The 23454-nt window shown below is 70.0% G+C and overlaps 4 protein-coding genes across 7 annotated transcripts; all 4 read right to left on the bottom strand.

Moving 5' to 3' along the window:
* Positions 1–580: 580 nt before the first annotated feature.
* On the bottom strand, positions 581–2885 carry VPS28 (VPS28 subunit of ESCRT-I). Its single transcript, XM_037496250.2, has 10 exons — positions 2853–2885; positions 2475–2536; positions 2190–2218; positions 2081–2118; positions 1877–1966; positions 1543–1648; positions 1367–1468; positions 1015–1068; positions 820–911; positions 581–740 (listed from the first exon to the last, which is right to left on the bottom strand). Exons 2-10 carry the CDS (start codon positions 2509–2511, stop codon positions 623–625), a joined length of 666 nt encoding a protein of 221 aa, XP_037352147.1. The 5' UTR covers positions 2512–2536; positions 2853–2885; the 3' UTR covers positions 581–622.
* Positions 2886–3003: 118 nt separating this feature from the next.
* TONSL (tonsoku like, DNA repair protein) lies at positions 3004–11491 on the bottom strand. Of its 4 annotated transcripts, none has more exons than XM_037528411.2 (26): positions 11440–11491; positions 11260–11355; positions 10863–11005; positions 10306–10525; positions 9986–10115; positions 9738–9909; positions 9527–9659; positions 9076–9221; positions 8851–9003; positions 8643–8768; positions 8354–8540; positions 7776–7852; positions 7604–7693; positions 7437–7509; positions 7200–7363; positions 7000–7123; positions 6281–6906; positions 6121–6197; positions 5868–6018; positions 5721–5799; positions 5047–5348; positions 4764–4935; positions 4260–4435; positions 3852–3925; positions 3505–3638; positions 3004–3210 (listed from the first exon to the last, which is right to left on the bottom strand). In XM_037528411.2, the coding sequence occupies exons 1-26, from the start codon at positions 11462–11464 to the stop codon at positions 3035–3037; spliced, it is 4026 nt and encodes a 1341-aa protein (XP_037384308.1). In that variant the 5' UTR covers positions 11465–11491; the 3' UTR covers positions 3004–3034. The 4 variants fall into 4 exon arrangements, with proteins under 4 accessions (XP_037384308.1, XP_037384389.1, XP_037384459.1 ...); XM_037528492.2 differs by having other exon boundaries at positions 9527–9641; XM_037528562.2 differs by having other exon boundaries at positions 10306–10489.
* Positions 11492–13736: 2245 nt separating this feature from the next.
* Positions 13737–16889, bottom strand: ZFTRAF1 (zinc finger TRAF-type containing 1). The gene is made up of 3 exons (XM_037497327.2): positions 16485–16889; positions 16021–16232; positions 13737–14772 (listed from the first exon to the last, which is right to left on the bottom strand). Exons 1-3 carry the CDS (start codon positions 16703–16705, stop codon positions 14381–14383), a joined length of 825 nt encoding a protein of 274 aa, XP_037353224.1. The 5' UTR covers positions 16706–16889; the 3' UTR covers positions 13737–14380.
* Positions 16890–18358: 1469 nt separating this feature from the next.
* Positions 18359–21933, bottom strand: LOC119240845 (zinc transporter ZIP4-like). The gene is given in 13 exon segments (XM_037505629.1): positions 18359–18609; positions 18685–18872; positions 18942–19094; positions 19189–19246; positions 19341–19472; positions 19530–19670; positions 19811–19983; positions 20295–20463; positions 20558–20694; positions 20786–20981; positions 21240–21454; positions 21457–21505; positions 21739–21933. Coding segments are annotated over 13 exon segments (1938 nt in total). The 3' UTR covers positions 18359–18477.
* Between the last annotated feature and the right edge of the window lie 1521 nt (positions 21934–23454).

Below are 23454 nucleotides of genomic sequence, written 5' to 3'. Positions count from 1 at the left end.
TTCTGGAGCTGCACAGGCCCTCCTGCTGCTGCCCGCCACTCCCTCCCGAGACACCAGTGACCTCCCGCACCACCTCTCCTCCCTCTGCCCGCAGGCCCATCACTCCTGGACAGCTGACCTGAGAAGCCTGTGCTTGTCCTCAGGCTCTGGAACCCACAGAGACCAAAGCGCACCCCTCAGCACCCCTGTCCTATAACCACAGACACCCCGTGGCCACAACCGCCCCACCATCAGAGCTGCCGATCCAGCCTCCCCGGAGCAGGACCTGGTGGCCACCAGGCGGGACCCTCTGGGCGCCCATCAGCACTGGCCAGGCCAGGAGGGCTCTGCTGGAAGGGCTGCAGCCCAGCCAGGTCAGCACGGAGAAGGGGCCCAGTGCTTTGCGCTCTCAGGGAGTACGGCCCTGCAGGACTGGGCCCCACCTCGCACAGGTGTGTCAGGTGCTCGCTTGCTTGGCCAGTGCCCGCCGGAGAGGCCACCTCCTGGAAGCTGGCACCGGGCCTCCCTGTCGCGTGGGCGCTGAGAGCAGACGGCAGCTGGGGGGGCAGGTCAGGACAGCCTTTATTGGGGGGTGCGGGGGCAGACGGGACACACGCACAGGCCACGGGGAGCAGGAGCAGCGTCAGGCGTGCAGGAAGCGGTTGAAGGCGTTGTAGGCCGACTCCAGGTCGAAGAGCATCTGCCGCACCTGGGAGTCGTCCAGTTCGTCCGCCGCAGACATGCCGCTCAGGGTCTGCAGCCTGGGGGCGCAGGGCCGGCGCTCAGCGTCCGTCCGAGGGGGCAGCGGCAGGCGCGGGAGGACAGGTGTGGGGCACTCACCACTGGCTGACGGTCTGCCGGCCCTCGAAGTCGGGTGGCAGGTGACTCATGCGGTGCATAGTCTCCATCAGCTCCCGCAGGTCGGGCTGGATCTGCAGACAAGGAGGCTGGGTGGGGCGCACCCCCAGCCCCCAGGGTACACCTCTACCCAGAGCAGCTCCCCAGACCCCGCCCTGCCCCGCCCCCAGGGCGCACCTCGTCCATGGCGCGGATCTCCAAGCGCAGCTTGTCCATCACGGTGATGAAGAGCTGCGGGCGGGGAGTGTATGAAGCCCCACCCGGCCCGGCGCGGGGCACCAGCACTGGGCAGGGGCCAGGTTGCTCTGCAGCTGGGCCCAGGCCAGTCCTCGCAGCCCTGCCCGCCCTCCCTCCCGCACTGCCTTTGCCTGCTGGCGTGGGGCCACCGCTGTTCAGGGCCCTCGGAGCTGGGCGGAACGGGGACCCCACCGGAGGCCAGAAACCGGCCATCCTCCTCGCTGGGGCTGGGGAGGGGCCTCAAGGGGTGGCTCGGACAGTCGGGAAGGCCCGGGGCGGGAGCGCCGCCCACCGAGACCACGTCGGCGATGCAGCGGTTGAGATTGCCTTTGTCGTCCTTGATGGTGATGGGCCGGTCCTCCTTGATCCTCTCCATGGCCAGTGGGCAGTCCAGCTGCGGGGCGAGGGGGTGAGCGCTGGCCAGGCCTCTCAGGCGCTGCGGCCCGCCCACCCCCGCAGCTCACTCACGCGGAACTTGCGGCAGAAGTCGTCGATGGAGCTGACCTCCGAGCCCTGGACCTGCCGGAAGGCGGCCTTGTACTGGACCAGGAGCCGCGAGCAGGCCGCCGTGTACCTGCGGGAGGCAGCCCTCAGCGCCCCTCGCCGGGCCACTGCGCTGCAGGCGGCTCAGAGGGGCGGCCCCTGGCGACCGCCCTCCACAGCAGCAGCTCCGCGGCCAGTCGCCCCTCGGGCCTCCCGGGCGGCACCCCAGGACCACGGCCGCGGCCCACCTCCCCCGCCGGGGCGCGGCGTGCCCCCAGCTGGCCCGGGGGGCGGGGGGCGGGCAGCGGGCGGGCCTCACTCGTTGGGGGTGACGCAGTCCTTGATGTACGCCTTCTCCAGGGCCTGCATGGTCTTCACCACCGCGAACAGCTCGGCCATGTTGTCGTACCTGAGGGGAGGCGTGGGTGGGCCTCGGCCGGGCGGCGGCCGGCGGGGCCGGCCTGGGCCCGGGGAGGTCGCGGCCCGGCGGGGTGGGGGGCGCAGGCAGGGCTGAGGGGCTCACTTCTCTCGCTCCCGGGCGTTCTTGTACAGCTTCACTTCCTGGGGGGAGACCCGTGGGGTGTTGGCGGAGCCCCGCAGGGGGGCCCCGGGCCCCGCCCCGCCCCACTCACCTCGTACAGCTCCGGCTTGTTCCCGGGGGCTGCGGAGCAACACAAGAGGTGGGCGGCCGCTGGGGCTCCGCCCCTCCCCCCTGGGCAGCGGCGCCCCCAACCCCCTGGGCAGCAGCGCCCCTCGGGCGCCGACCTTCGCAGGGGACTCGGGCGGGGCGCCCGCCCAGCCAGTCCCGCTGCGGGAAGCCGGGACCCCGTCGGTGGCACCAGCCCCCGCCGCCCCCTGCCCGGGCCCTGCTCCCGGGGCTCCGCGCCCGAGGGCCCCCGGCAGCCGCCGCCGCTCACCTCCCATGCCCGGGGCGGCGGGGATCCCGTGGAACATCCCGTGCGCTCGGGACAGCAGGAGCCTGGGGAGCAGAGCCCGGCGCGCTCAGGGGGCCCCGGCGCCGGCCCGGGCGCGCCAGGACGAGGGAGCGGGGGGGGGGGGCCGGTCTCGCGCCGCGGCGGGGCTGCGGGCGGGGGGGGGGGGGCGGCGGACACCCGGCGCGCGGCGAGGGGCGGCCGGGCCGGAGGGGACGCGCCCATCCGGGCGGCCCGCACCACACGCAGGGCGGGCGGCGCCCGCGGGACTCGGGTCGCGGGCTTTGGCCTACGTCCCCCCGGGCCGGCAGACGGGGCCCGAAGCGGGGTGCGAGCCCCCCGCCCCCCTCCGGGGCCCGGTACCTGGGCGCGCGGCCTCCCGAGCAGGCGCTGCCGTCTGCGCCTGCGCGCCCCGCCCCCTCAACCGCATCCGCGCACGCGCGCCCGCCCCCTGCGCATGCGCGCCCCGCCCCGCCCGCCCCCCCAGCGAGACGGCAGCCGGCGGCGGGTCAGCGTCCGTTTATTGGGGGGCGGGGGGGGGGCGGTCACAGGCGCCGGAAGAAGAGGCGGGGGCCGCGGTCCAGCGAGGGCCCCGGCGGCAGCTGGCGCAGCGCGTCGCGGTCCTCGGCGCAGAGGTGGCGGCTGCACAGCTGCAGCTCCCGCAGCCGCGCGCCCGCCTGGGCCCAGAGGCCGGCGCCCAGCGGGCCCCGCACGGCGCAGCCTGCGGGGAGGGGGCGTCAGCGCGGGCGGGGCGCGGGCAGCCGCCGGAGGCCCGCACGCCCACCCCAGCCCTGTCCCGGGGCCGCCGTGCCGACCAGGCAGTGGCCAGGGCGGCGCCCACAGGGGCCACGCCAAGGGCCCAGCCCGGGCACCCCCTTGCCCGTGGCCGCCCACGCGGTGTCGGGTCTGCGGACGGGCCAGAAGCAGAGTCCCCGAAACGGGCTCACGTCCCTCCCTGAGGCCAGTTGCCCGCTGTGTCACCCCAGAAGGTCCCCTCAGCCCAGCACCCCCTCACCTGCCAGGCTCAGGAAGCGAAGGCCCCTAGGCCGCTCCTGCAGGGCAGAGAGGAGCCCCTCCAGGCCAGCCCGGCCAACCTCAGGGTTGGCTGACAGGTCCAGCGAGGCCAGGGAGGGGCAGCGCGGGAGACATCTGTGGCAGGGGCAAGTGCAGGGTCAGCTCCCAGGGGAAGGCCCAGGCCAGGGCCCCCACGAAGCGCTACTCAGCCCAGGGTCAGGCCTGGGGGGCAGGAGAGGGGTGCCAGGCAGAGCCCCTGGAGGGAGGAGCAGGGAGGGTCCAGATGCCTTGGGGAGGGACAGGCATCTCCCTATCCACCCCGCAGCCTGGGACGACGAGCATTGTTACCTGCTCAGGTGCCCCACAGCCTCGTCACCCAGGTGGTTGGCAGACAGACTCAGGTGCTCCAGGGCACAGGTTTCCTGGGTGGAAGCAGAGGCCCGGGTTCAGGGCCCAGTGGGGCGCCTGTTCCCTGCCCCCTAGCAGAGGCCCCACAGTCAGGAGATGCTCTTTGAAAATGAGAAGCACTAGCTGCTGCACCCCATGAGTCAGGGGGCCCAGCATCCCCTCAACTAGCAGAGCTCAAGGAAACGCTGCCAGGCATCGCGCGCACATGGCTCAGCAGGGCCCCCCACGAACCCTCCGGATGCTGCAGGAGGGATGTGCTGCCCAGGTGGGTGCCCCTCAGGGACAGAGCCCCTGCAGCTCTCCCCACAAACCTAGATACTCTCCTTGGCCTGCCCTGCCCCCACACACCTGGCTCAGGTATCTGACCAGCGGCTCCACCAGGCCGGAGTCGCCCCTGCCGGCGGCCACAGCGCTGAGCTCCAGGCGCAGGAGGCTGCGGGCTGGCAGGCTCTGCAGGGCCCGGGCCAGGGCAGTGCCCCCCAGCATGTTGTAGGACAGCGTAAGGGATTTCAGGCATGAGGCACCTGTGGGACCAAGGCTAAGTCAGCCCTGCCAGTCAGGGCCCCGAGCCCCCCCACCCTCAGGACCTCACCCTACACTCCCGCCCCGGCACGGCGGACTGGGCACAAGGCTGTCTGCGCCGGGTGGTCTGTGGGGGCTGCTGGGGGAGGCAGACCAGCCCACCGCCCTCTCAGCCCCAGGCCCCGCTTCCTGGCCACCACCTGCAAAGCCACCCCCATGACCCCAGCCTCTTGGTCCTGGGACATGCCCTCTGCAGCCCAGGCAGACTCCACTCAGGCAGAGGATGTCCACCAGTGCTCAGGGTCCTGGCTGGCTGCCCACAGCCCTCACCCTGGAAGGTGCTGTGCAGCGCCGCATGGTGGCGCAGGAAGAAGCTGGGGCCAAAGCCACAGGCCTGGAGGTGCAGGTTGCTGAGTGAGGGGCAGGAGTGCAGGATGGCAGCTAGAGCCTGACCACAGCTGTCCCCCAGCGGGTTCATGCTCAAGTCCAGCTCCTCCAAGTTCTGTGGGCGAGGATGTGACCTCTGTTCACATGGGCAATGGCCAGCTCTCCCAGCAGCTGAGCACCCAACCCCAGCTACACTCCAGGGCGCCCCGCCTCGCACGGCCTCTACCTGCAAGGCAGCCGGCCCTGCGAGGCCCTCAGCCAGCTGACGGAGGCCTTCCGGGCCCAGGTGGTTGGAAGAGAGATCAAGCAGGGTCAGGCTGGGCATGGTACCCAGGGCGGCCAGGAGCTCAGGGGCACATCCGTCCCCCAGGCGGTTCCCCGCCAGGCGCAGCTCCCGCAGCTCGGCTTGCAGCTTGAGGGATCGCAGCAGAGGGGTGAGCTGGGCTGGGCCCAGGGCCAGGGAGCAGGCGCCGAACGCAGGCCCAGAGCCCTGGCACTCCACGGCCCGCAGCACCTGTGGGTGCTCCCCTGCCAGGGGGGGGGGGGGGTGGGTCGTCAGCAGGGCTGGGGCTGCCTGCTCCACCCGTGCGTCCTGGCCAGGCTGGCGGTACCCCAAGATCAGCCCAGTCCCCGGCCCACTGGTGAGCATGTCGCACCGTGTCCCGGGGAGCTTCGGTGGCCCAGTGTCCAGTCCTGGCAGCCTGTCCAGTCCTGGTGGCCATCCCATCTTCCAACGGGTCATCTCCCCCCTACCCCCCCAGCCAGGTGATGCCAGGGTGGCTGAAGGACAGGCACAGGGGTGCGGGACAGACGCCAGATCAGGGAGCCCCGAAACTTAGGCACGGCAGTCATGTGGGTGCCCGCTGCTCCCTGACCCCTGCCAGGAAACACCGGCCCTACCTTGCCCCAGGCTCTGGCAGGCCCTGCGGTAGCGATCAGTTAGCAGGGGCAGGTCCCATGAAGTCACCTCAGCCAACACCTGGAGAGCACGCGGGTCAGCAGTGGGCCAGCAGCGGGCCAGCAGCAGGCACCGCCTCGGCCGCTCACCTCCTCGTTGCTGCGTAGCACGTCAGGGACGGGGTCCTGTGGCGCCAGCAGGGCCCCTTCCTTGCGCAGGCTGAGCCTTGGCAGCAAGCCACATGCCTGGAGGTAGCGCTGGGCAGCCTGCTCGGCCAGCCAGGCCACAGAGCGGGGCTCGCTGTAGGGATACAGCACATACTGGCTGGCCCCACAGCCTTCCCAGGGGCCAGGGCACACCCCCCAGGAGCTGCCCGCGGGGTGGGGAGGGCACCTGCCATACCTGTGTGGGACGGGGACGAGGAAGACATTGTCTTGGACTCTAACTCGGACCCGGAGAGGAGGGGGCGGGGCGGGGCCCTGGCAGGCAGGGAGAGAAGTGCTGAGTTGGGAGGTCAGCCCCGCCCTGCCCAGCGGCGCTCTGGCTCTGCTTCCGCACCCACCGAGGACTGGCTGGCCGCAGCAGTGGAGCACTCTCCGTCGGGCACGTCGAGGCTCTGGAGGGGGCCTGTGGCCGAGCTACCACCTATACCTGTGCTGGCTGGGCCGCTCCCCATCTTGAGGCAGGCAGGTCGCCTCCGCCTGGGCCGGGCCCGCGTCCTCACTGGGCTCTGGGGGCTGGCTGGGCGGTGGCCACGGGGTGGCCCCAAGTCGTCCTCCAGCCAGTCCCCAGCCAAACTCTCCTCCTCAGGGATGAGGGCCCCGCCAAGGCCTCGCTGAGGGCTGGGCCCCAGGTGACCGCTTTGGGCACTGCCCACACCTCGGCCGGATGCCGGACAGGCTGCTGGGTCCACACTTGCCGTGGCCGCCTCCCTGTGGGCGGCAGGGCCAGGTGCCTGGGCGCCGGGCCGGGGCCTCTTGGGGGCCGGCCAGGGAGACCCCGTGCTGTCATCCTCCGAGCCGCTGCTGTGGGCCACTCTGCGCCAGCTCCCCTGAGGCCTGCCCACAGCTGGCTCTACCTGCCCCCGGGAAGCCCAGGCCCGAGAGATCTCTGGGGGTCCTGGGCAAGGGCCCGGGGGCGGAGAGGTCTCAGGGTCAAACAGCGCCTGACTTGGGGGACTCTGCGGGGCTGAGGACAGACAGACATGCCGTGAGACAGGGCGAGGCAGGGCAGGGCAGGGCCATCCACCCACCCGCGCCCACCGGGGACAGCCCCACTTGCCAGGGTCCGAGCTGGCTGCCCGCAGCAGCTGCTCCATGGAGCTGGCCTTCGCCCGGGTCTCCGGGTCCAACTCCTTATGGTACAACTGCACCCAGTGCTGCAGCGTATCCAGCGGGCGGTGGCCCTGCATGAGACCGAGTGAGTGGGCCGCAGTGTGGCGAGCCAGCCCGGCCCAGCCCAGCGCGCCCGGCGGTGCCCACCTGCTTGGTGCGGAGGGAGAGCGAGGCGCCCCGCGCCACCAGCAGCTCCGCCACCTCGAAGTGGCCACAGGCGAGGGCGTCGTGCAGGGGCGTGATGCCCTCGCAGCCCTGGCCGCCCGGGTCGTCCAGCGCGGCCCCGTGGTCCAGCAGGAAGCGCACGATGTCTGCGGGCAGGGCAGTGAGGGGGCGTGGGGGCACTGGGGTGTGCTCCCCCCACCCCCCTGCACCCCCACTCACCCAGGTGGCCGTGGTTGCAGGCCTCGTGCAGGGGCGTCCAGCCGCAGTAATCCCGGGGGCTCAGAGGGTGGCCCTGGGACGGGCGGGAGAGAACCATGGCCTCGGAGTCAACTCCACAGAGGACCCGGCCCATCCCCTGCCAGGCCCGGGGTCCTGGGGGGTCCCACCTGCCGCACAAGGTCCTGGACGCGGCCCAGCCGGCCCTCAATGCAGGCGCGGTGCAGTGGTGTCTCCCCCACATCGTTGCGCCGGCTCCACTGGGGACACAGGAGCCCGGTGGGGTGAGGAGCGGGGGGAGGGATGGGGGGGAGGTGCAGGCCTGCCCAGCCCTGACCGCACCTTGGCTGCCATCCTGCGGCGGGGCAGCAACTCCTCCTCCTCCTCCAGCCGCGGGGAGTCGCGTCCGGTCTCTTCCTCTGAGGACAGCGCGGAAGGTCAGCCCCAGGGCCCGAGCGTGTGGTCAGCCCCAAGCCCCCCCCCCCCGCCCTCTGCCCCCACAGCCTGGTCCGCCAAGTCACTCCTCTGCTGGAAGCAGCCGCCCCGGGGCCCCCACCCACAGCACCCCGCCCAGCCCCCCCAGAACCTTCCCCTTTATGGTTTCCTGTCCATGACCTCCTGCCCACGCCCGCCTGCCCCAGGGCCACCAAGCGACTCCCGAGAGACTGGAGACTCTCCCACACCGGCCCTGGTCTCAGCGCAGTCCTGTCCCCGTGCCGACCCCACGGCCTGCAAGGACGCAGCCCGAGCCCCATCCACCCAGATGCCTGCTCCCAGCCGAGCTCACCAGCCTCCGGGGGGACCCGTGCTGAGACCTCGGTGGAGCCCAGACCCCCTTCCCAGCCACGCCCCAGGCTCCCTCAAGCGCCCCATTCCTGCCAGGCGGCCAGGGGAGGGGCACAGGCAGTGCCCGCCCTCACCGCTCTCCGAGAGCTCCACCTCGCTGGTCTCTGGGGAGTCGCCGTCCCCCTCGTCCCCCTCGTCCTCCTCGTCCTCCTCGTCCTGCCCGGCGGCCGCACTCAGCTCCTGCAGCTGGGCCTCGGTGCTGGGGGCCTCCTGCGGCCGCAGCTTTAGCTGCACGTGGTGGAAATGCTGCAGGATCTGCCTCTGAGGGGCAAGGAAGCTGCTCAGGGCCAGGGAGCGCCAACCCTGGTGGGCGGGCAGGCAGGGGGGTGCAGGCGAGCAGGGGGGCGCGGGCGGGTTCTGCACCTGCAGCCGGGGCTGCAGGGCCTGCTGGGCGCAGTCGAGAGCCTTCTGGAAGCATGGGGCCAGCAGCTCATAGGCGTCACCAGCCTCCTCTTGGGACAGCGCGATGTTCAGCCAGGTCTTGGCCTCCTGGAGGAGTATGGGGGCCGGGGCCCGGCTGTAGGAAGCAGGAGGGGCCGGGCGGAGACACAGGCCAAGGGGCAGACCTCACCTCCAGGGCATTTCCCGCCCGCAGCCGCAGCTCCTCCCTATAGTGATGCACGGCTCCTCGCGGGTCCTTCATGTCCCCCAAAGTGGTAGCAAGAGACACGTGGATGACGGCCAGCTCGGGCCCTGGCCTGCTCAGCAACTCTGCAAAGCGCAGCTAGGAAATCCGTGCCAGTAAGGACCAGAACCCTGGCTGCCCACCTGGCCGCCTGCCTGCCTGGATGCCCACCTGCTGCTGGTAGGCCTCCGCTGCCCTGGGGAAGTCGCCCGCCTTGGAGAACAGGTCCCCCAGCTGCTCCCAGATGCCCATGGCGCCCTGAGCGTCATTGGCCTCCGCCTCCTCTAGCTGCTGCTGCAGCCGGACCACAGCCAACACTGCCAGAAAGAGCGGGGGTCAGCCCGTGCCCTCTGCCAGCCACCTCCCGCTCTCCTCACATAGCTCGGAAGGGATATGAGAGCGCCTGCCTCAAGGCTGTACCACACAGGGAGAACTGAAAATCTACAGCCCGGGGCAGTGCCTGGCCCCCGCGGTCAGGCCCCGTCCCCCCATGACACACAATTGCGGAGCAGTGCAGATGTTGGCTACGAGCCAAGACCCAGCCAGTCTCCTGACCAGCCGCAGCTACTCTCCTACTCAGGCTTGGGGCTCCCTCCCTGCCACAACGCGGCTGCCTGCTCACCATGCCGGAGGGCCCGGCCCACGACGGCCTTCTGTGCTGGCTTCTGGGGGCCCAGCCGGTAAGCTTTCTTCAAGACTCCCTTAGCAGCCACAAAGTCCCCCACGTCCTGGAGCACCTGCAGAAAAAAGCGAGCCTGGCAAAACCCGGACTCCTCCCCCCTACTGTGCCCATGCACCTGCACCAGGAGCAGGTGGCTGCCACCCCCACGCACCTGTGCCAGGAGCAAGCAGCAGTCGCTCTCCATGCCGGCCCTCCTCATGGCCCGTGCACACTCCCGGGCCCCCTCCAGGCAGCGCAGGGCCTGTGAGGGCCGACCCCCGCGCCAGTGCAGGGCACCCAGGTTGTAGCGCGCCCGGAACAGGTCCTCATAGAGGTGGTTCTGCCTGCAAGAGAACTAGCCTGAGCACCACCCCGACCGCCACCCCCTCCCCGCCCTGTCCCACCTAAGCGGTGGCTCACTCTGCCAGGAAGACGCTCTTGCGCAGGAAGTCCCGGCACAGAGCGGGCTCCTGCAGGCTCTCGAAGGTGAGGCCCAGGTTCAGGTACAGTCGCGTCCTCATCTCGCTCAGCTCACGCTGGGCCAGCGTCCCTGGGGACAGCCCACGCCACACTGGGTCCTCCAGGCGGCGCTCTACCAGCCCCGCTGCCTCACACGGAGGGGACAGGAGACAAGAGGAGGCGGCAGGCCTGCTAAGCAGGGAGGCCAGGGCAGGGGCGGTGGGGGTGGTGGCCGCGGTCTGCCCCGTGTGGGGTGCAGGCTTGGGCCCAAGGGTGCTCACCCTCCAGCTCCCGGTCCACGATGGCCAGGCTCCTCTCGAAGGCGGCCCGTGCCTGCAGCAGGGCATCCTGCGACTGCTGGTGATCGTAGACGTCCAGGTGGGTGCGGCCGATGGTGGCCCAGGCCCTCTGCAGCTCCGTGGGGTTGGACAGAGACTCAGCCAGCTCCAGGTAGCGGTGCTGGTGCTGGAGACAGGCGGGGCCACCGCAAGCTCGTCCCGACTGCAAACACCCAGCTGTCTCCCGACTCCAGAAGCTCTACCCTCGCCCGGTGAGCTCCACGCTCCCCCAAAACCCAAAGGACAGCCCAAGTTGGACGACTCATTCCCCACGCCCCCAGCTGCGCAGTGTCGTGGGGGGGTCAGAACAGCGGTGAGCACGCTCTGCCCCAGAACAGGGCCGGGCCGGGCCGGGGCCGACGCCCACCCCCACCCCCACCCCCAGCCAGCACGGGACCGGCTCAGCAGGTGCGGGGCTGTGCGCGGGCACCCCCCGGGGCGCAGGCCGCCCTCTGGGGGTCGCGGGGTCGCGGGGGGCGGTGCCGGCCGCGAGCGCCCACCTGCAGCGCGGCGGGGTAGTCCTCCATCTCCGCCAGCCGCTCTCCGATCTTGCGGTGGGCCACGGCGCAGCCCAGGGCGTCGCCGGCGCCCTCCAGGAGCAGCAGCTCCCGCCGGTGCTCCTGCAGGGCCTCCGGGTAGCGGCCTGGGGGCACCAGGCCTCTGTCGGCGGGCAGCGGCCAAGGGCTGCCTGGCCGGGTGGGGCCGCCCGGAGGCTCCCAGTATCCCGGCCGGGCCGGGGCGCCCTCCTTCCCCGGCCCCCGCCCGCGCCCGGCCCCCGCCCGGCCCCCGCCCGGCCCCCGCCCAGGCCCCGCCCCGCCCCCAGCCCAGGCCCCGCCCCCAGCCCGGCCCCGCCCCACGCGCGCCCAGGCCCCGCCCCCGCCCGGGCGTCGCTCGCACCATGACCGGCCAGGAGCTCCCCCAGCTGGTGGCAGAGGGCGGCCTCCTCCCGCGGCTGCCCACTCCTCTGGGCCTTGGCCTTGGCCTTGGTCAACTCTGCAGAGAGAGGAGAGAGTCCGGGGGGCTGACCCCTCCCCGCGGGCCACCGCCCGGGGCCGCTCGCCCGGCCCCGACGCTCACCGCGGAGGTCGCGCTCCAGGCTCATGGTCCCGCCGCGCGGCGCCGACTTCCCGCGCTCCCGCGGCCCCGCCCACCCGCCGCCCGCGGAGCACGCCGGGAGGTGTGGCCCGCCCGTCGCTCGCGGAGCACGCCGGGAGGTGTGGCCCGCCCGCCGCCCGCGGAGCACGCCGGGAAGTGCGACTCGCCCGCGGCGCATGCCGGGAGTTGTAGTCTGGGGCCACCGGGGTCGGCCGGCGAAGGACTCGCGAAGTCCTGGGCCGAGCGGCCGGAAGGTGTGCGGAGAGCGCAGTGGGGTCGGGGCCGAGAGGGTTAGGGTCCTCGGCTACGGGCCCTCATGCAACACCTCAGGCAGGTGCCACTTGGCTGGGCGGGTGCCGCGTCGCGTTCGTGGAGTCGGACGTCCCCGCCCTTGCGCGGAAGCCCCTTCTTTTGGGGCGAGGGGGTGTCTCATGCGGGCGGCACGGAACCACCTGTCGGGTCGCGGCGGGAATCGAGCAGCGGACCTGCCCCTGCTGCCTGGGCGCCCACCACCCCCAAGGCCTGCTGGGCTGAGCCTGAGCGTGCGTCCGGCGCTGGGCGGGGGAGGCTGCCCGTGGTCAGTGTGCAGGCCACGGAGGGAGCCAGGGTGCTGCCCCGGGATGCAGGGGCTGCGGCCTGAGCGGCAGGGCTGGGAGGGTTGGATTCGGAGGGCGCCTTGACGAGTGAGGTGCTCTGTCTACACCCGCCAGCCTTGGAGTTAGGGGCAGGCCAGGGGAGACCAGCCAGGTGGGCAGCCCCTGCCCCCCGGATGGTGGGGTAAGCAGCTCAGCCCAGGTCCTGGGGCCTGGTTTACCTCCACAGAGGATTCAAGGTCTCCGTGCCTCAGTTTCTCCACTGGTCAGACGGGCACGTACATGAGACGGTGCCAAGATGGACAGCCCAAGGAAGTCCACCTCCGGAGCTGTCTTGTCTCCAAAGAAAGCACGGAGCGTGGTTTGGGATTTTAAACCATTGTTACAAACAGAAAACGTCCCAAGAGCACACAGACCACGAAGACGAGTCATGTCCGACATCGGCAAAAACACCTCTTGCTCTGCTCTTTAAAAAATTAATTTTATTACTTTCTGTAAGTGTCTCACTTTGGGCGAACTGAGGGAGGATGCCCGTGGGGTGGGGAAGCGGAGGGGCGGCCCCCACCTGCTGGGCTGGGCCCCCACGCGCCCCCTCAGGGGAGAAGTGAAGGGCCAGGCCAGGGTGACATGGCCTGGAGGCAGGTTGCTGGGGTCTTCCTTTTTGCAACCATGCATGGGACACGCCCAGAAATCTCAGCCCCCAGCTGGGGGACTCACCCATCTCCCGGCTTTCAGGCTCAGCTGTGGTGGTGACGGTGATGGGCACAGGGCTCCCACGACTCCCACGGGACCCCCAGGCAGGCTGTGCCCACTGGGCAGGCTGAGCACAGGCTGCAGACGGCCCCTCCGGTCTTCCCAGGCCTGGGCGTGGCCAGGGAGCTGGGCCGCACTCCTCTTCTTGGGGCTCCCTGCCTGGCCTTCCCAGGCCGCCTCTCCCCATCCCCCCAACACAGGCAGGGGCTCTGCTGAATGGCTCCGACACAGGTACTGGCCACTGGGCAGGCCCATGTCCAACCCCCTCGTCCCTGGATGCCGCCCCCCACCCGGGCAGTGGGGCTCGTGCAGGGTGTGCCCAGGATGTGCTAGGGCTGTGGGGTCTCCTGAGGGCAGAAAACCAAACAGCCCCAGGCACCTTCAGAAGCCAGGCCCCCCTGGCCTTGCAGGGGCGTCCCTGAGAAACCCAGGCCCGAGTGGGAGTAAACGGGGATCCTGGCAGGCCGCTCAGACAGGGGAGGCTGCGTTCGTTCGGCCCCAGCTCCCTGCCCCCACCCCAGCTGCCTGGGGGTGGGGGAGCCCAGGTGCATGCCTGGTCTGCGGGGCCACCTGGGGGCCGCTGGAGGCCTGCCGTGGCCAGGCCAGGGCCAGAGGAAACAGTTCTTTGGTATTGAAGCAACAAAAGCAGTGCAGGAGAGCGCCATGCCAATCCCCGTGGCGGCCAGGCTCTCTCCTTCCAGGGGCCCTGAGGGTCCTCACTGGCCTCCTCCCACCCTAGGCCTGCACTAGGAGGCTCCCCGCTGGGCCTGGGGCGGCTTGGCCTAGGCTGGGGGCCCACCTCTCCTGGGAAGAAAGCGCCTGCCCGGGGTGTCTGCGGGCCCTGGACTGCAGTGCCAGCCATGGGTCCCTGAGTGGGCGGGGCGGGGGCCCGCCTAGACCTAGGCCAGCCACTGGCTCCCCCCCCCCCCCCCGCGGCCTCTCCTCGGCCTGTGGACGCCGCTGCTCTGGCTGCAGACAGAACAGTTTCTTTTGCCAAGTCTGCGTGACTTACGGGAGAGCCCGCGAGTCTGATTTTCTCCTGGTAAGAGACAGAAATTCACCCTGCTTTCCGAAAACACCTGCCAGGCCCGTGGCCACGGCTGCCTCCCTGGGAGTGGCTGGGGCAGGTCCCCCGGGGGAGAGGGGGGCGCCCTGGGCTGCAGAGATGCCCCTCCCGGCCATGACCAGAGGCGGCGTCCGAGTCTCTCCTGGGGGTGCAGGTGCAGTGACAGAGACGGGGCGGGTGGGCTGTGCCCCCCAGCCCAACCCACGCTCCACGCCGTCCAATCACAGCCACGCCTCCAACAAGACAGAGTAGGAAACAGGGTGCCTTTTTAATAGCAATCAAATACGCCGTCTTGAGTCAGCAAGGCTCCTGAGTCCGGCCCGGGGCCTGGGCGGCCTGGAGCGGGCAGCGCGGGGCTGGCGGCCAGTAGGCCGGGCAGCCCGCGCGTGTCCCTGAGCCTGTGTCCTCTGCGTGGCCAGCCCCGCCCGGGCGGGAGGCGGGCGGCGGGTGTGCTCACGCGCTCGCACACACATGCGGCATCCCGGGTCTGCGGCGGGCGGCGGGCAGGGCCCTACTTCTGGATCTGGAAGAGGAAGAGCCGCAGGTTGATGTTCTTGGCGGCCAGCAGCTTGTTGCACTCCACGGAGTCGACGATGGGCAGCGGCACGTAGTCGGTCTCGTTGCTCTCGTTGGTGAAGACGAAGTGGTAGATGACGGGGCTGATCTGCACGTCGTCGTAGGGGCCCTTGAGCAGCAGGAAGGAGCACTCGAGCGGGGCGGCGGCCTTGCTCTTGAGCAGCAGCTGGAAGGAGAGCGTGCGCTTGCAGGACAGGTTGGGGTTGCGCTCCGAGTCGTTGACGCGCGCCTTCAGCACCCACGTCTGGTTCAGCACGGTGAACCGGGGCGTCTCGTAGTACAGGCGCGTGATGAAGTCGTCCGTGCGGTACGGCCGGAACTGGACCTCTGCGGAGACAGACAGGGCGCGAGGCGGCCGTCAGCGGGCGGAAGTGGGGGGCTCCGCCGGGCGCAGCCCCAACCAGACAGCAGCCAGCTCGGCCCAGGCTGCCCACCCCGGCCAGCGCGCGCGCCCACAGTCCGGGGCCCCACGTGGAGGAGGCTGCAGCCCGCCCCGGCCCGCCCGCCCACCCGGCCGGCCGAGGAGCGGCGGGCGGGGAAGCAGACACACAGACAGGAGCGTTCTGAGAACAATGCACTTTATTGGTTCCGATACAGAGCTGCGGGGCAGCGCGGGCGGCCGGCACTGTGGCCACAGTCCTCTCAGCGCAGCCCATGGCCAGCAAGTCCCTCCACAGAGACGGCCAGTCCTTTCCGCGTGCCGGGCTCCCTCTCTGGCCACCTGCGCCCGCCAGGACCCTCACGGCCCGGCCGGGCTGGCCTGCTTGTGCCACGGTGCCCCCAGCGGCCGGGCTGCCACGGACCAGGGCCCTGGCTGCTGCCGCCGAGGCCTGGGCTCTTGGCCTCTCAGGCCTGCGCAGCCCACCCCAAGCCAGGTCCAGAGGAGGCTGGATGGTGGGACTGGCTGCCCATGACTGCCCTTGATGCTGACTAGCCCCTGTGGGGCTAGGCAGGGAGAGGAAGGAGCCGCCCGAGGGCCGGTGCTGGCAGGTGTGGCTGCTGTCCTCTGCATGTGGGGCGGGCTCCGGTCCCGCTCCTGTTCCCCAGATGTCCCCAGCATGTCCAAAGTGGTGGCTGTGGCCGGGACAGGCCATGAGATCCAATGGGCCTGGTGCAGTCCGGCCTGCCCTTCTCTGGGCGTCCACTCCCGGTCAGCAGTTTCAGTCGGGCACCCTCGGCCTGTCTCGAGCCCTGGCCCTGAACAGCTTCTCGCTGGCCTCAGGAGGCCCGTGGTCACCGTGGTGACCGGCCATAGGCAGCCCCGACGTGCTGAGTCCTCTTCTGGGCCCCGGGCCCCGCAGGACAGGCCCCGGCCCTCAGGTCCCGCTACCCCCGCCCTCCGTGTCAGCCCCGACTGTCCCTCGGCGCTACAGCCGCAGGGAGAGCAGGTAAGGACGTGGGGCTTCGAGCCATGCAGATGCCCGGCCCTGCCCAACCCCACTCGGCCTCTGCTCGGCGCCCCAAGGCATCCTCCCAGATGCCCACCATCCAGCGCAGCCCGCGCCCATAGCCACCCACCTGCCCGCCCACCCGGCCCCAGCCTGCGGCATGCAGAGGGCGGCAGGGCCCCCTTACCTGTGTAGCCAATCTTCTCGAAGCTGAGCAAGCTGAAGATGCCGCTGTACAGCTGCAGCTCCTGGCGGTGGCTCTGGTCCATCCCGTCGAGGATCTCCATCAGCTCGCTGCCCGTCTTGGCCGGGTGCGTGCAGGCCGCCTCGTGCACCGTCAGCTCATGGAAGGGGCCGTGCCACGGGCAGCCGATGCGCTTGTACTTGCACTGGGTAACTCTGGGGGGCACACGTGGTCAGGGCTGGTGTGCGGGGGTGGGGGAGCCCTGCCCGGGGTCTTGGCCCTCGTTCCCGGGGAGCCCGTGGAGGACCGACCAGGGCAGCTGGGGCGGGGCGGGGCGAGCAGGCTGAGTGTCACCGCCCGCTGGCCGGGCCCCCTCCTGGCCGCAGCCTGGGCCGGGCCCCCGGGCTCCTGAGCTGGCCGTGCCCCCCCGGGATCTGGGGCTGGGAGCCAGGCCCACCCACGCCCACCTGTCCTGGCACTCCTCCCTCTGGTGCCGCTGCAGCAGGGCGCGGGGGAACTGGCGCAGGCAGAAGCCGCACTCGCAGGGCAGCTCGCTCACGGCCTTCTCCACGGCCAGGTTGCGGCAGCAGAGGCTCTTGCTGATCTCGCAGCGGCAATTGGGGCACGTGGCCTGCTCCTCCTTCAGCCGGGCATCTGCTAGTAGGTGGATAAAACAGCCAGCGCACATCAAGTGACCGTTAGTGCACTGCGGAAAAGAAAGGGAGGTGAAGCTGCGACCCGCACTGGCACCTGCGCCGCCGCCGGGGGCCGGGCCGGGCGCCCACACCACTGTGGCCTGGCTGGGCTGGGAGCCTGGCTGGGTGCCTGCTGCTGCTGGGTGGGGAAGCACCTCCTGGTCCTTCACAAAGGTCTCTGACTAACAGCACCGCTGGCTGCCAGTGAGCTAGGGCGGGCAGGGGCTGCTCGCCAGCACAAGGGAGGTAAGAGCGGGCCAGCGGGTGCCAGGCCCGCCCTTTAAGGCCACATGCGTGCGCCGAGGCTCCGGCCCCTCGGGCCCAACCTGCCCCCACCTGGGGTCGTTTGGCACCCGGGGGGCTGTGGTCAGCGTCCAGGGACCCGCTGTGTGGGGCAGAGGCGGGCTCCCGTGACAAGCCTCCAGAGCCACAGAGCACAGGCCCCCTTTGGGCCCAGCCCACACAGGCATGCGGAGCCTCGGCATACACCAGCCACTGGCGTTTGCTGCAGGGCCAGGCACAAGCTGAGATGCCAGGGGAGGCTGTGAGAGGGCTGTGCCTGGGCCAGCCGGGCTCAGGATGGGACGGGCGTGTGAGCTGGGGACACAGGGCCCAGCGGGCCGCGCACAGTCTCAGCCTGTGACTTGGGAAGCGGGAAGGGGCCGCCGGCTCAGGGAGGCGCGGCCAAGCTCCGGTCTTGGGCACAGCGTGGCAGCAGCCATGGCCCGGAGCAGCTGGCTACGCTGAGGCCCGCCCAGGAGCGGCCAGTGGATGGCTGGGCCTTGTGCAACCCTGGGGCAGCGGAGAAGACGGGCAGCACATGGCAGGGAGGCTGCCCGAGTCACAGCACCCATGGGCCCGGTGTCGCGCCTCACACGGCCCCCAAGGGCTCAAGCTGGACCAAGAGCCCTCGGACCTTTCCCTCCTGGAAAGGAGGGAGAGAGGCAGCCCCTGTGGACCTGGTCTCAGGACCTGGGCAGCCCCGCCCGGGACGGACCCTCAGACACCCCCACTGGAAGCCAGCAGGATGTGATACCCAGGGCCTGGGGCCGTCTTCGCTTGCAGCCGCAGGCCGGTGTCCGGGACCCCCCACCACCTGGCTCTGCTGCTATCGCTGGGGGCCCAGCCGAGGGCAGCGGAGGTGCATGAAAGCTGCCGCTGGGCTCCCCCCGAGCCTCAAGGACCAGGGTCCCCTCACGTGAGCCTCGGGCTTCTGCCTCCACTACCGAGGCCCTTTCTGGCCAGTGCCGCTTGCGGTCGCTTGTGCTCGGCCCCAGGAGGCTGTGGGGGCTCCTCGTAGACCCCTCTGCCGTGGACAGCAGGAAGGTGTGAGCCTGGCCTGCTGACTCCCAGGCCCCTCTGCCCACTTCGCGCATAAGTCAGGCCACCTCTGTGAGGCTCCGCTGCCGCCCTCCTGCTGTGCGCAAGCAAATCTGGCCAGAGCCCAGGCCCCCTGCTGCTGCAGCACCACCAGCTGCCCGGGTTTTGCTCCCAGGTGTCTGCCCCACTGGGGGGGCTGCCAAGGTCCTGGGCACAGCTGTCCCGGCTCAGCAGGGCCCGGCCGGGAGGAGGCACGTCCACCGTCTTGGTAGGAGACCATCCCATGTCAACCCTTCCCTCCCGGCTAGGAGCACAGGCCGGTGCTGAAGTCGAGTCTTTATTGAAGTGGGGTGCTGGGGCACAGAGCGCGGAGGGGCAGCCCAAACGTTTGGGGCTCCAGGACTCCAGCTGTAGGGTCCAGGAGGAAGAGCCAAGGGCCCAGAAGCTACGAGAAGGTGATGTTGTCCTCATACAGGGACAGCAGCAGCAGGAGGGTCCAGCCGCCCAGCAGGCCCACGTTGTGCAGCAGGAAGAGGAGCCAGGGCCGCGGGTCCCGCACATTCAGCATGGCCGGGAGCTGAGGAGGCCGTGGGCGCCCAGTCAGTGTCCACTTCCCCACCCCGGACCCGCCCTCCTCTCCGCCGGTTCTGACCATGTCGCAGAGCGCCACGTAGAGGAAGAGGCCGGTGGCCACCGCCAGGATCCAGGTCTCCTTATCCTCGTCCACGCCGACCACGAGCGCCAAGTAGAGGCCGCAGAAGGCCGTGAGCGCCGAGGCCAGGTTGAGCAGCAGCGCGCGGCGCACCGACAGCCCGCAGTGCAGCAGCGCCGCGAAGTCCCCTGGGGGGGGCGGGTGTCAGCCTCGGCCGCGCCCCCTCCCGCGGGCCCCGCCCACGGCCGCGCGCTCACCCATCTCGTGGGGCACCTCGTGGCAGAACACGGCCAGCGAGGTGGCCAGCCCCGTCTTCCAGGAGGACGTGAAGGCGGCGCCCACCGCAAGGCCGTCTGCGAAGTTGTGCACCGCGTCCCCGAGGGTGACCATGTAGGGCAGCAGCCTCAGCTCTGGCGGGGGAGATGGTGGGTGGGCCCGGGCTGCCTGCGCCCCCGGCCCTCCCCCCGCCACGCCCCCTGGCCGCGCTGGCCGCCCTCCGCTCACCTGGGCGCTGCCTCCTCTGGGGCGCTGGGCTCGGCAGCTCCGGGCTCTCCTCAGACACCTGGGGGTGGGGTGGCCTGGATGAACCCCTGGGCCGCAGGGGCAGAAGCTTGGAGTGGGCTCTGTGGGGTGTGGGCTCTGGGGTGCTGGCTCACCAGGTCTGTCCTGGAGTCCTTGGGGGGCTGCTTGGACCCCCAGAGGTCGCTGGGCGTGAGCTGCAGTGACACGCCGTGGCTGTGGCCACCATGGCCACTGGGACCGTCCTGTGGGTCCAATGGGGACAGGCACTCAGAGCCAGCCACATCTCTTCCCCTCCACACCCCGTGTCCGGCGCCCAGCCTGACCTCTGGTTCCTGGGGCAGCAAGAGATTGAAGAGGCTCTCGAACAGGAAGAAGGCGTAGAGGCCCCCCAGCATGGCCACGAGGCGCCAGGTGGCCAGCGGGTGGTGGTCCTGCCCGGCGCCGTGGGAGTGCAGCCCCAGCACCTGGGGGCAGGGAGCTGGGCTGGTGCCCCTCCTGGCTGCCAAGGAGGGCTGGGGTGGGCAGGGTCCCCTGGGAGGCCGGGGAGGGGCGGGACGGGAAGGGTCCTGGGATGTCAGGGGTGGGGCGCGGGGTGGGGGCGGACCTTGGGTGTCAGGTGCAGGAGGGCGTCCCCGGTGAGGGTCCCCACAGACATGCCCAGGAAGGTCTGGGTGACGTAGCCAGTGGCCGTGCCGCAGCGGGCGCAGGTCAGAAGCAGGAGCCCGAACACGGATGCCAGGCAGATGACCAGTGTGGCCAGCGAGCCGTACAGGTACTCTGGGGGCCGGCAGGCCTCAGCCCTGGCCCAGCCTGCATCCCGGGGGCACTGCTGCCCAGGGCTTGCAGGGGCAAGGCTGGTGGGGCTCTGCTCACAGCCCCTGCAGCCTTGCAGCCTCCAGGCCTTGCTCCTCTCCCCTGCAGGCCCGTCTCCCTGCGACCCCTCCCTGTGCTCAGATGCTGCATGTGACCAGCAGCCACGGCCACTCTGTCCCCAGCCCAGCCACCCGTCCCCACTCCCCTGCACGGCCCCGTATCCCTGTGGCCAGCACCCATCCCAGCTGAGCGGGCACCGGGAAGGGGGCACTCACTCTCTGCTCGGCTGAGCTGGTCCTGAGGGGGTCCCACCTGGGCGCTGCAGGCCCCACTCAGCTGCTGCTGGAGCAGAGCGGGGCTCAGCTGGGCCCAGGCCTCAGGGCTCACCCCCGTCTGCGTGGGCAGCCCGTACACGGCCATCACGTCCCTGGCGCTCAGACACACCTGGGGTGCGGGGCAGGTCAGGCCCTGAGCGGACTGTGGGCCCCCCTGGAGGATGGGCCGGGCCCCCCACCGGAGGAAGGGCCGCGTCACTTACCGTGTCCCACACGCTGGAGCTGCCGTTGGGGGCGACGAGAGGGGCAGGGCCCCCGTGGGGGTGACCGTGGCCGTGGCCCTGGGTCTCCACCACCGCCTCCGTGCCCACCCCCAGATGCTGCATCAGGGCCGCCAGCTCTAGCAGGGAAGACGGAGTCACCCCTGGGGCTGGGGGGCTCCAGCCGGCCCTGCCCTCCTGGACACCGCCCGCCCCGTGGCCGGGCCTCACCGGCCAGTGTGATGTTGGGGCGCTCGTTGCTTTGCTGCCGGAACACGAAGTCCACGAAGTACTGGGGCGCCGGCAGGGCGCGGAAGCAGGACCCGCTCCCGACGTGGTCGACCAGCGCCGCCAGGGCCGGGCCGGGGCTGCCGCGGGCGCCCTGCCCCCACGCTTCGTCCAGCAGCCCCGGCAGGTCCACACAGGCCTGGGGAGAGCGGCTCAGGCTCCGCCGTGTGGCCGTCTTGGCCTCCAGCCGGCCTTTGTTCCCCGTCACCCCCGGCCCACTCTCAGGGGCCTGCCCTGAGCCCGGCTGGCCGGGCCGCTCCCGTCCCCGGCCCAGGGCCCCGCCTCACCCTGTGGGCCCCCCTTCCTGGCCCCCGGCCCGCGAGCGCCCTCCCCGCTTGGGACTGGCTGAGCCTAGCCCAGCGCCCTTGGGGAGCCTGGCGGCCCGTGGGGCTCTCACCTCATCCGCCGAGGGCTGGCCGGCGGCCCGGGCCTGGACGCTCAGCAGCAGCCGGCTCAGGCCTGGGGCCAGGGCTTCAGGGCCCTCGAGCAGGGCCAGGAGTTGGTCGGCGCTGGAGGCCCAGCGGCCGGCCCGGATGTCCACGCAGGTGCCCTCGGGGTCGCTGAGGTACAAGGCGACAGCGGCGCCGAGGCGGGCCAGGTGCCTGGACGACACCCCCCATCCTCGGGCGCGCCCAGGGCCAGGGCGGCCTCCACAGACAGGCACTGCGGGAAGGGGCGGGTGGGCCATGGCGGAGAGGCCCCGCTGGCCCCGGCTGCCCCTCCCCGCCGCCCGGCTCCCGGGCCCCGTCCTGCCCTGCCTCGACTGTGGGTGCGCGCAGGGGGGTCCTGGCGGTGACCCCAGGGGTGCCCGAGCAGCCCGGCCACAGGCCGGGCCAGGGCGCCCGCCCCCTGGAGTTTGCCCGGGACTCGACGCCTGCCCAGGGTGGGGCTGTTACCTTTCCACATGGCCCGCCGGAGCAGTGCACACGGGCCGCCAGCGTATTTAACAGGCCTCCCAGCGCCTCCCGGTCCAGAGTGCCCCGGCCCGCGGCCAGCAGGGGCAGCAGGCGGGTCGGCTGGGCAGCCGCGGTCACGGTCACCACCAGCGCGGCCAGCAGCAGCCCCCTGGGGAGCCGGGCCGGGCCGGCCATGCCGAGCGGTGGCTGTGCTGGGAGGCAGTGCGGGCAGCTGTGCGGCGGGGCTGGGCTGGGACGCACCGGCCGGCCTCCTCCAGGTATCTCCTGCGGCCCTGTGATTGGCTGCGGCCAGCCACTCAGGGACAGGTCCTCCCCGCGCCCAGGGCCAGGGCCGGGCCCCTGCCCCCCGGCCCCTCGGCCCCTCGGCCCTCCGGGCCGCTGCAGGCAGTACCCACCCTGCCGACCCCTCAAGGGCACCCCGTGGGGGCTGGGTGGGGCAGCACGCTACGGGGACACCCGCTGCGGTCGCCCAGCAGTGGGCAGGAGTCTCGGGGTAAGCGAGGATTGGGGGGTGCCGCGGACCAGCCCAGCGGCGGCGGGAGATTGAGACAATCTCAGGGTTTGAGCGAGAATGAGCAAAGGGTGGTCGAAGGAATTAGGGCGAGGGACAAGAATGACACACAGACACACTCAAGGGAGAGTGAAAATCTGAGTGCAATTTATTGAAAGTATCATGCTCTTTTTATACATTTTTATAGACATTGCATAAGGTTGCCTTTGTACATTATGTGGTTAATCATACACCAAATCACCAAATCATTACATGCAGTGAAACATAACGAAGACAATATGCACTAAATCTAGCTTCGATCATGCACAAGTGTCAATGACTCAGGTACATACTGAGACCTCTGCAAGAGGTCCCATTTTTCTCTATGCTATTCATGACCTCTAGGATTTTGGTAATTAACCCTAGCTTAACCATTGACTCAACTATTCAGAATTTTCTTGTACTTAGGATCTATGTTGACCTACATATTTTTGTTATTACTGTGACTGTTTACACAGCACAACTTAATTCCATTATTCTAGGCTCCCCACACCCACCAGATTCCTAATGCATTTTCCGTAAGCAGTCAAACTAGTTTTACAACAATAGTTTAATAAAGCTTCAACCTATTATAAGGAGCACCGGTGTGACTTCAGCAAATTGAGCAAGTTACTGAAACTTAATGCTATTGCCTTCTAGCAGTTATTTTCCATAGAGTTAAAAGGGGGCGGGGGACACTTATAAATCCCCTCGGGGACTGCGCCTGTCTTAGGTTGTCAGGAGTCACAAACCGAAGGTCTGTTCCTGATCTTACCCGTCATTGGCTGACCAGTCCAGCGCACAGGGGAAGAGGGTCTTACGTACTCTATTTGTGATCATCCGCAGTACAGCCACTCTTTATTTCATCCAATTACTGGCGATTAATGGTGGCAACAGTGGCATTGCCAACCATGGAGGCAGGAGCTGCCACAGTTCCCCCTTTATTTTTAAATTTAAGCTGCATTAAATGTACATCACGACGCAGTGATGTAATGGACTTACTGAGGAGTTTAAGAAACACCAGAAGCAGGAGGCAACAGATGAAACTGTAAGAGAGGTTACAATAGCAATCAAGGCAGCAATACCTAGGATAAGAGAAGCAATAAATAAACCACCATGCGGTTCGTAGGATGTCGAAGCAGGTGAAGGATGACTGATGGAGAAAT

This window comes from Talpa occidentalis, unplaced genomic scaffold (assembly GCF_014898055.3).
Source record: "Talpa occidentalis isolate TD23 unplaced genomic scaffold, MPIMG_talOcc4v2.1, whole genome shotgun sequence".
Taxonomy (NCBI): domain Eukaryota; kingdom Metazoa; phylum Chordata; class Mammalia; order Eulipotyphla; family Talpidae; genus Talpa; species Talpa occidentalis.
Note: the sequence above shows the minus strand (reverse complement) of the source record. Positions and strands in the feature narration are given on the sequence as shown.

Bases quoted from the DNA above. Each gene is read 5' to 3' on its own strand.
- VPS28 (XM_037496250.2), bottom strand. From the start codon at position 2,511: ATGTTCCACGGGATCCCCGCCGCCCCGGGCATGGGAG. The intron at 1,469-1,542 runs GTGAGTGAGCTG...CTCGCCCCGCAG, and splicing joins ACTTCTGCCGCAAGTTCCGC to CTGGACTGCCCACTGGCCAT. The intron at 912-1,014 runs GTGCGCCCTGGG...CCTTGTCTGCAG, and splicing joins AGATCCGCGCCATGGACGAG to ATCCAGCCCGACCTGCGGGA.
- ZFTRAF1 (XM_037497327.2), bottom strand. From the start codon at position 16,705: ATGTGCGCTGGCTGTTTTATCCACCTACTAGCAGATGCCCGGCTGAAG. The intron at 16,233-16,484 runs GTGGGCGTGGGT...TGTGCCCCCCAG, and splicing joins AGGGAGGAGTGCCAGGACAG to AGTTACCCAGTGCAAGTACA. The intron at 14,773-16,020 runs GTAAGGGGGCCC...CTGTCTCCGCAG, and splicing joins CGAGAAGATTGGCTACACAG to AGGTCCAGTTCCGGCCGTAC.
- TONSL (XM_037528411.2), bottom strand. From the start codon at position 11,464: ATGAGCCTGGAGCGCGACCTCCGCG. The intron at 6,907-6,999 runs GCAAGTGGGGCT...GTCTGTCCTCAG, and splicing joins GGCAGCCAGCTCGGACCCTG to CCCCGCAGAGTCCCCCAAGT. The intron at 5,800-5,867 runs GTGAGCGGCCGA...CGTGCTCTCCAG, and splicing joins TGCTACGCAGCAACGAGGAG to GTGTTGGCTGAGGTGACTTC.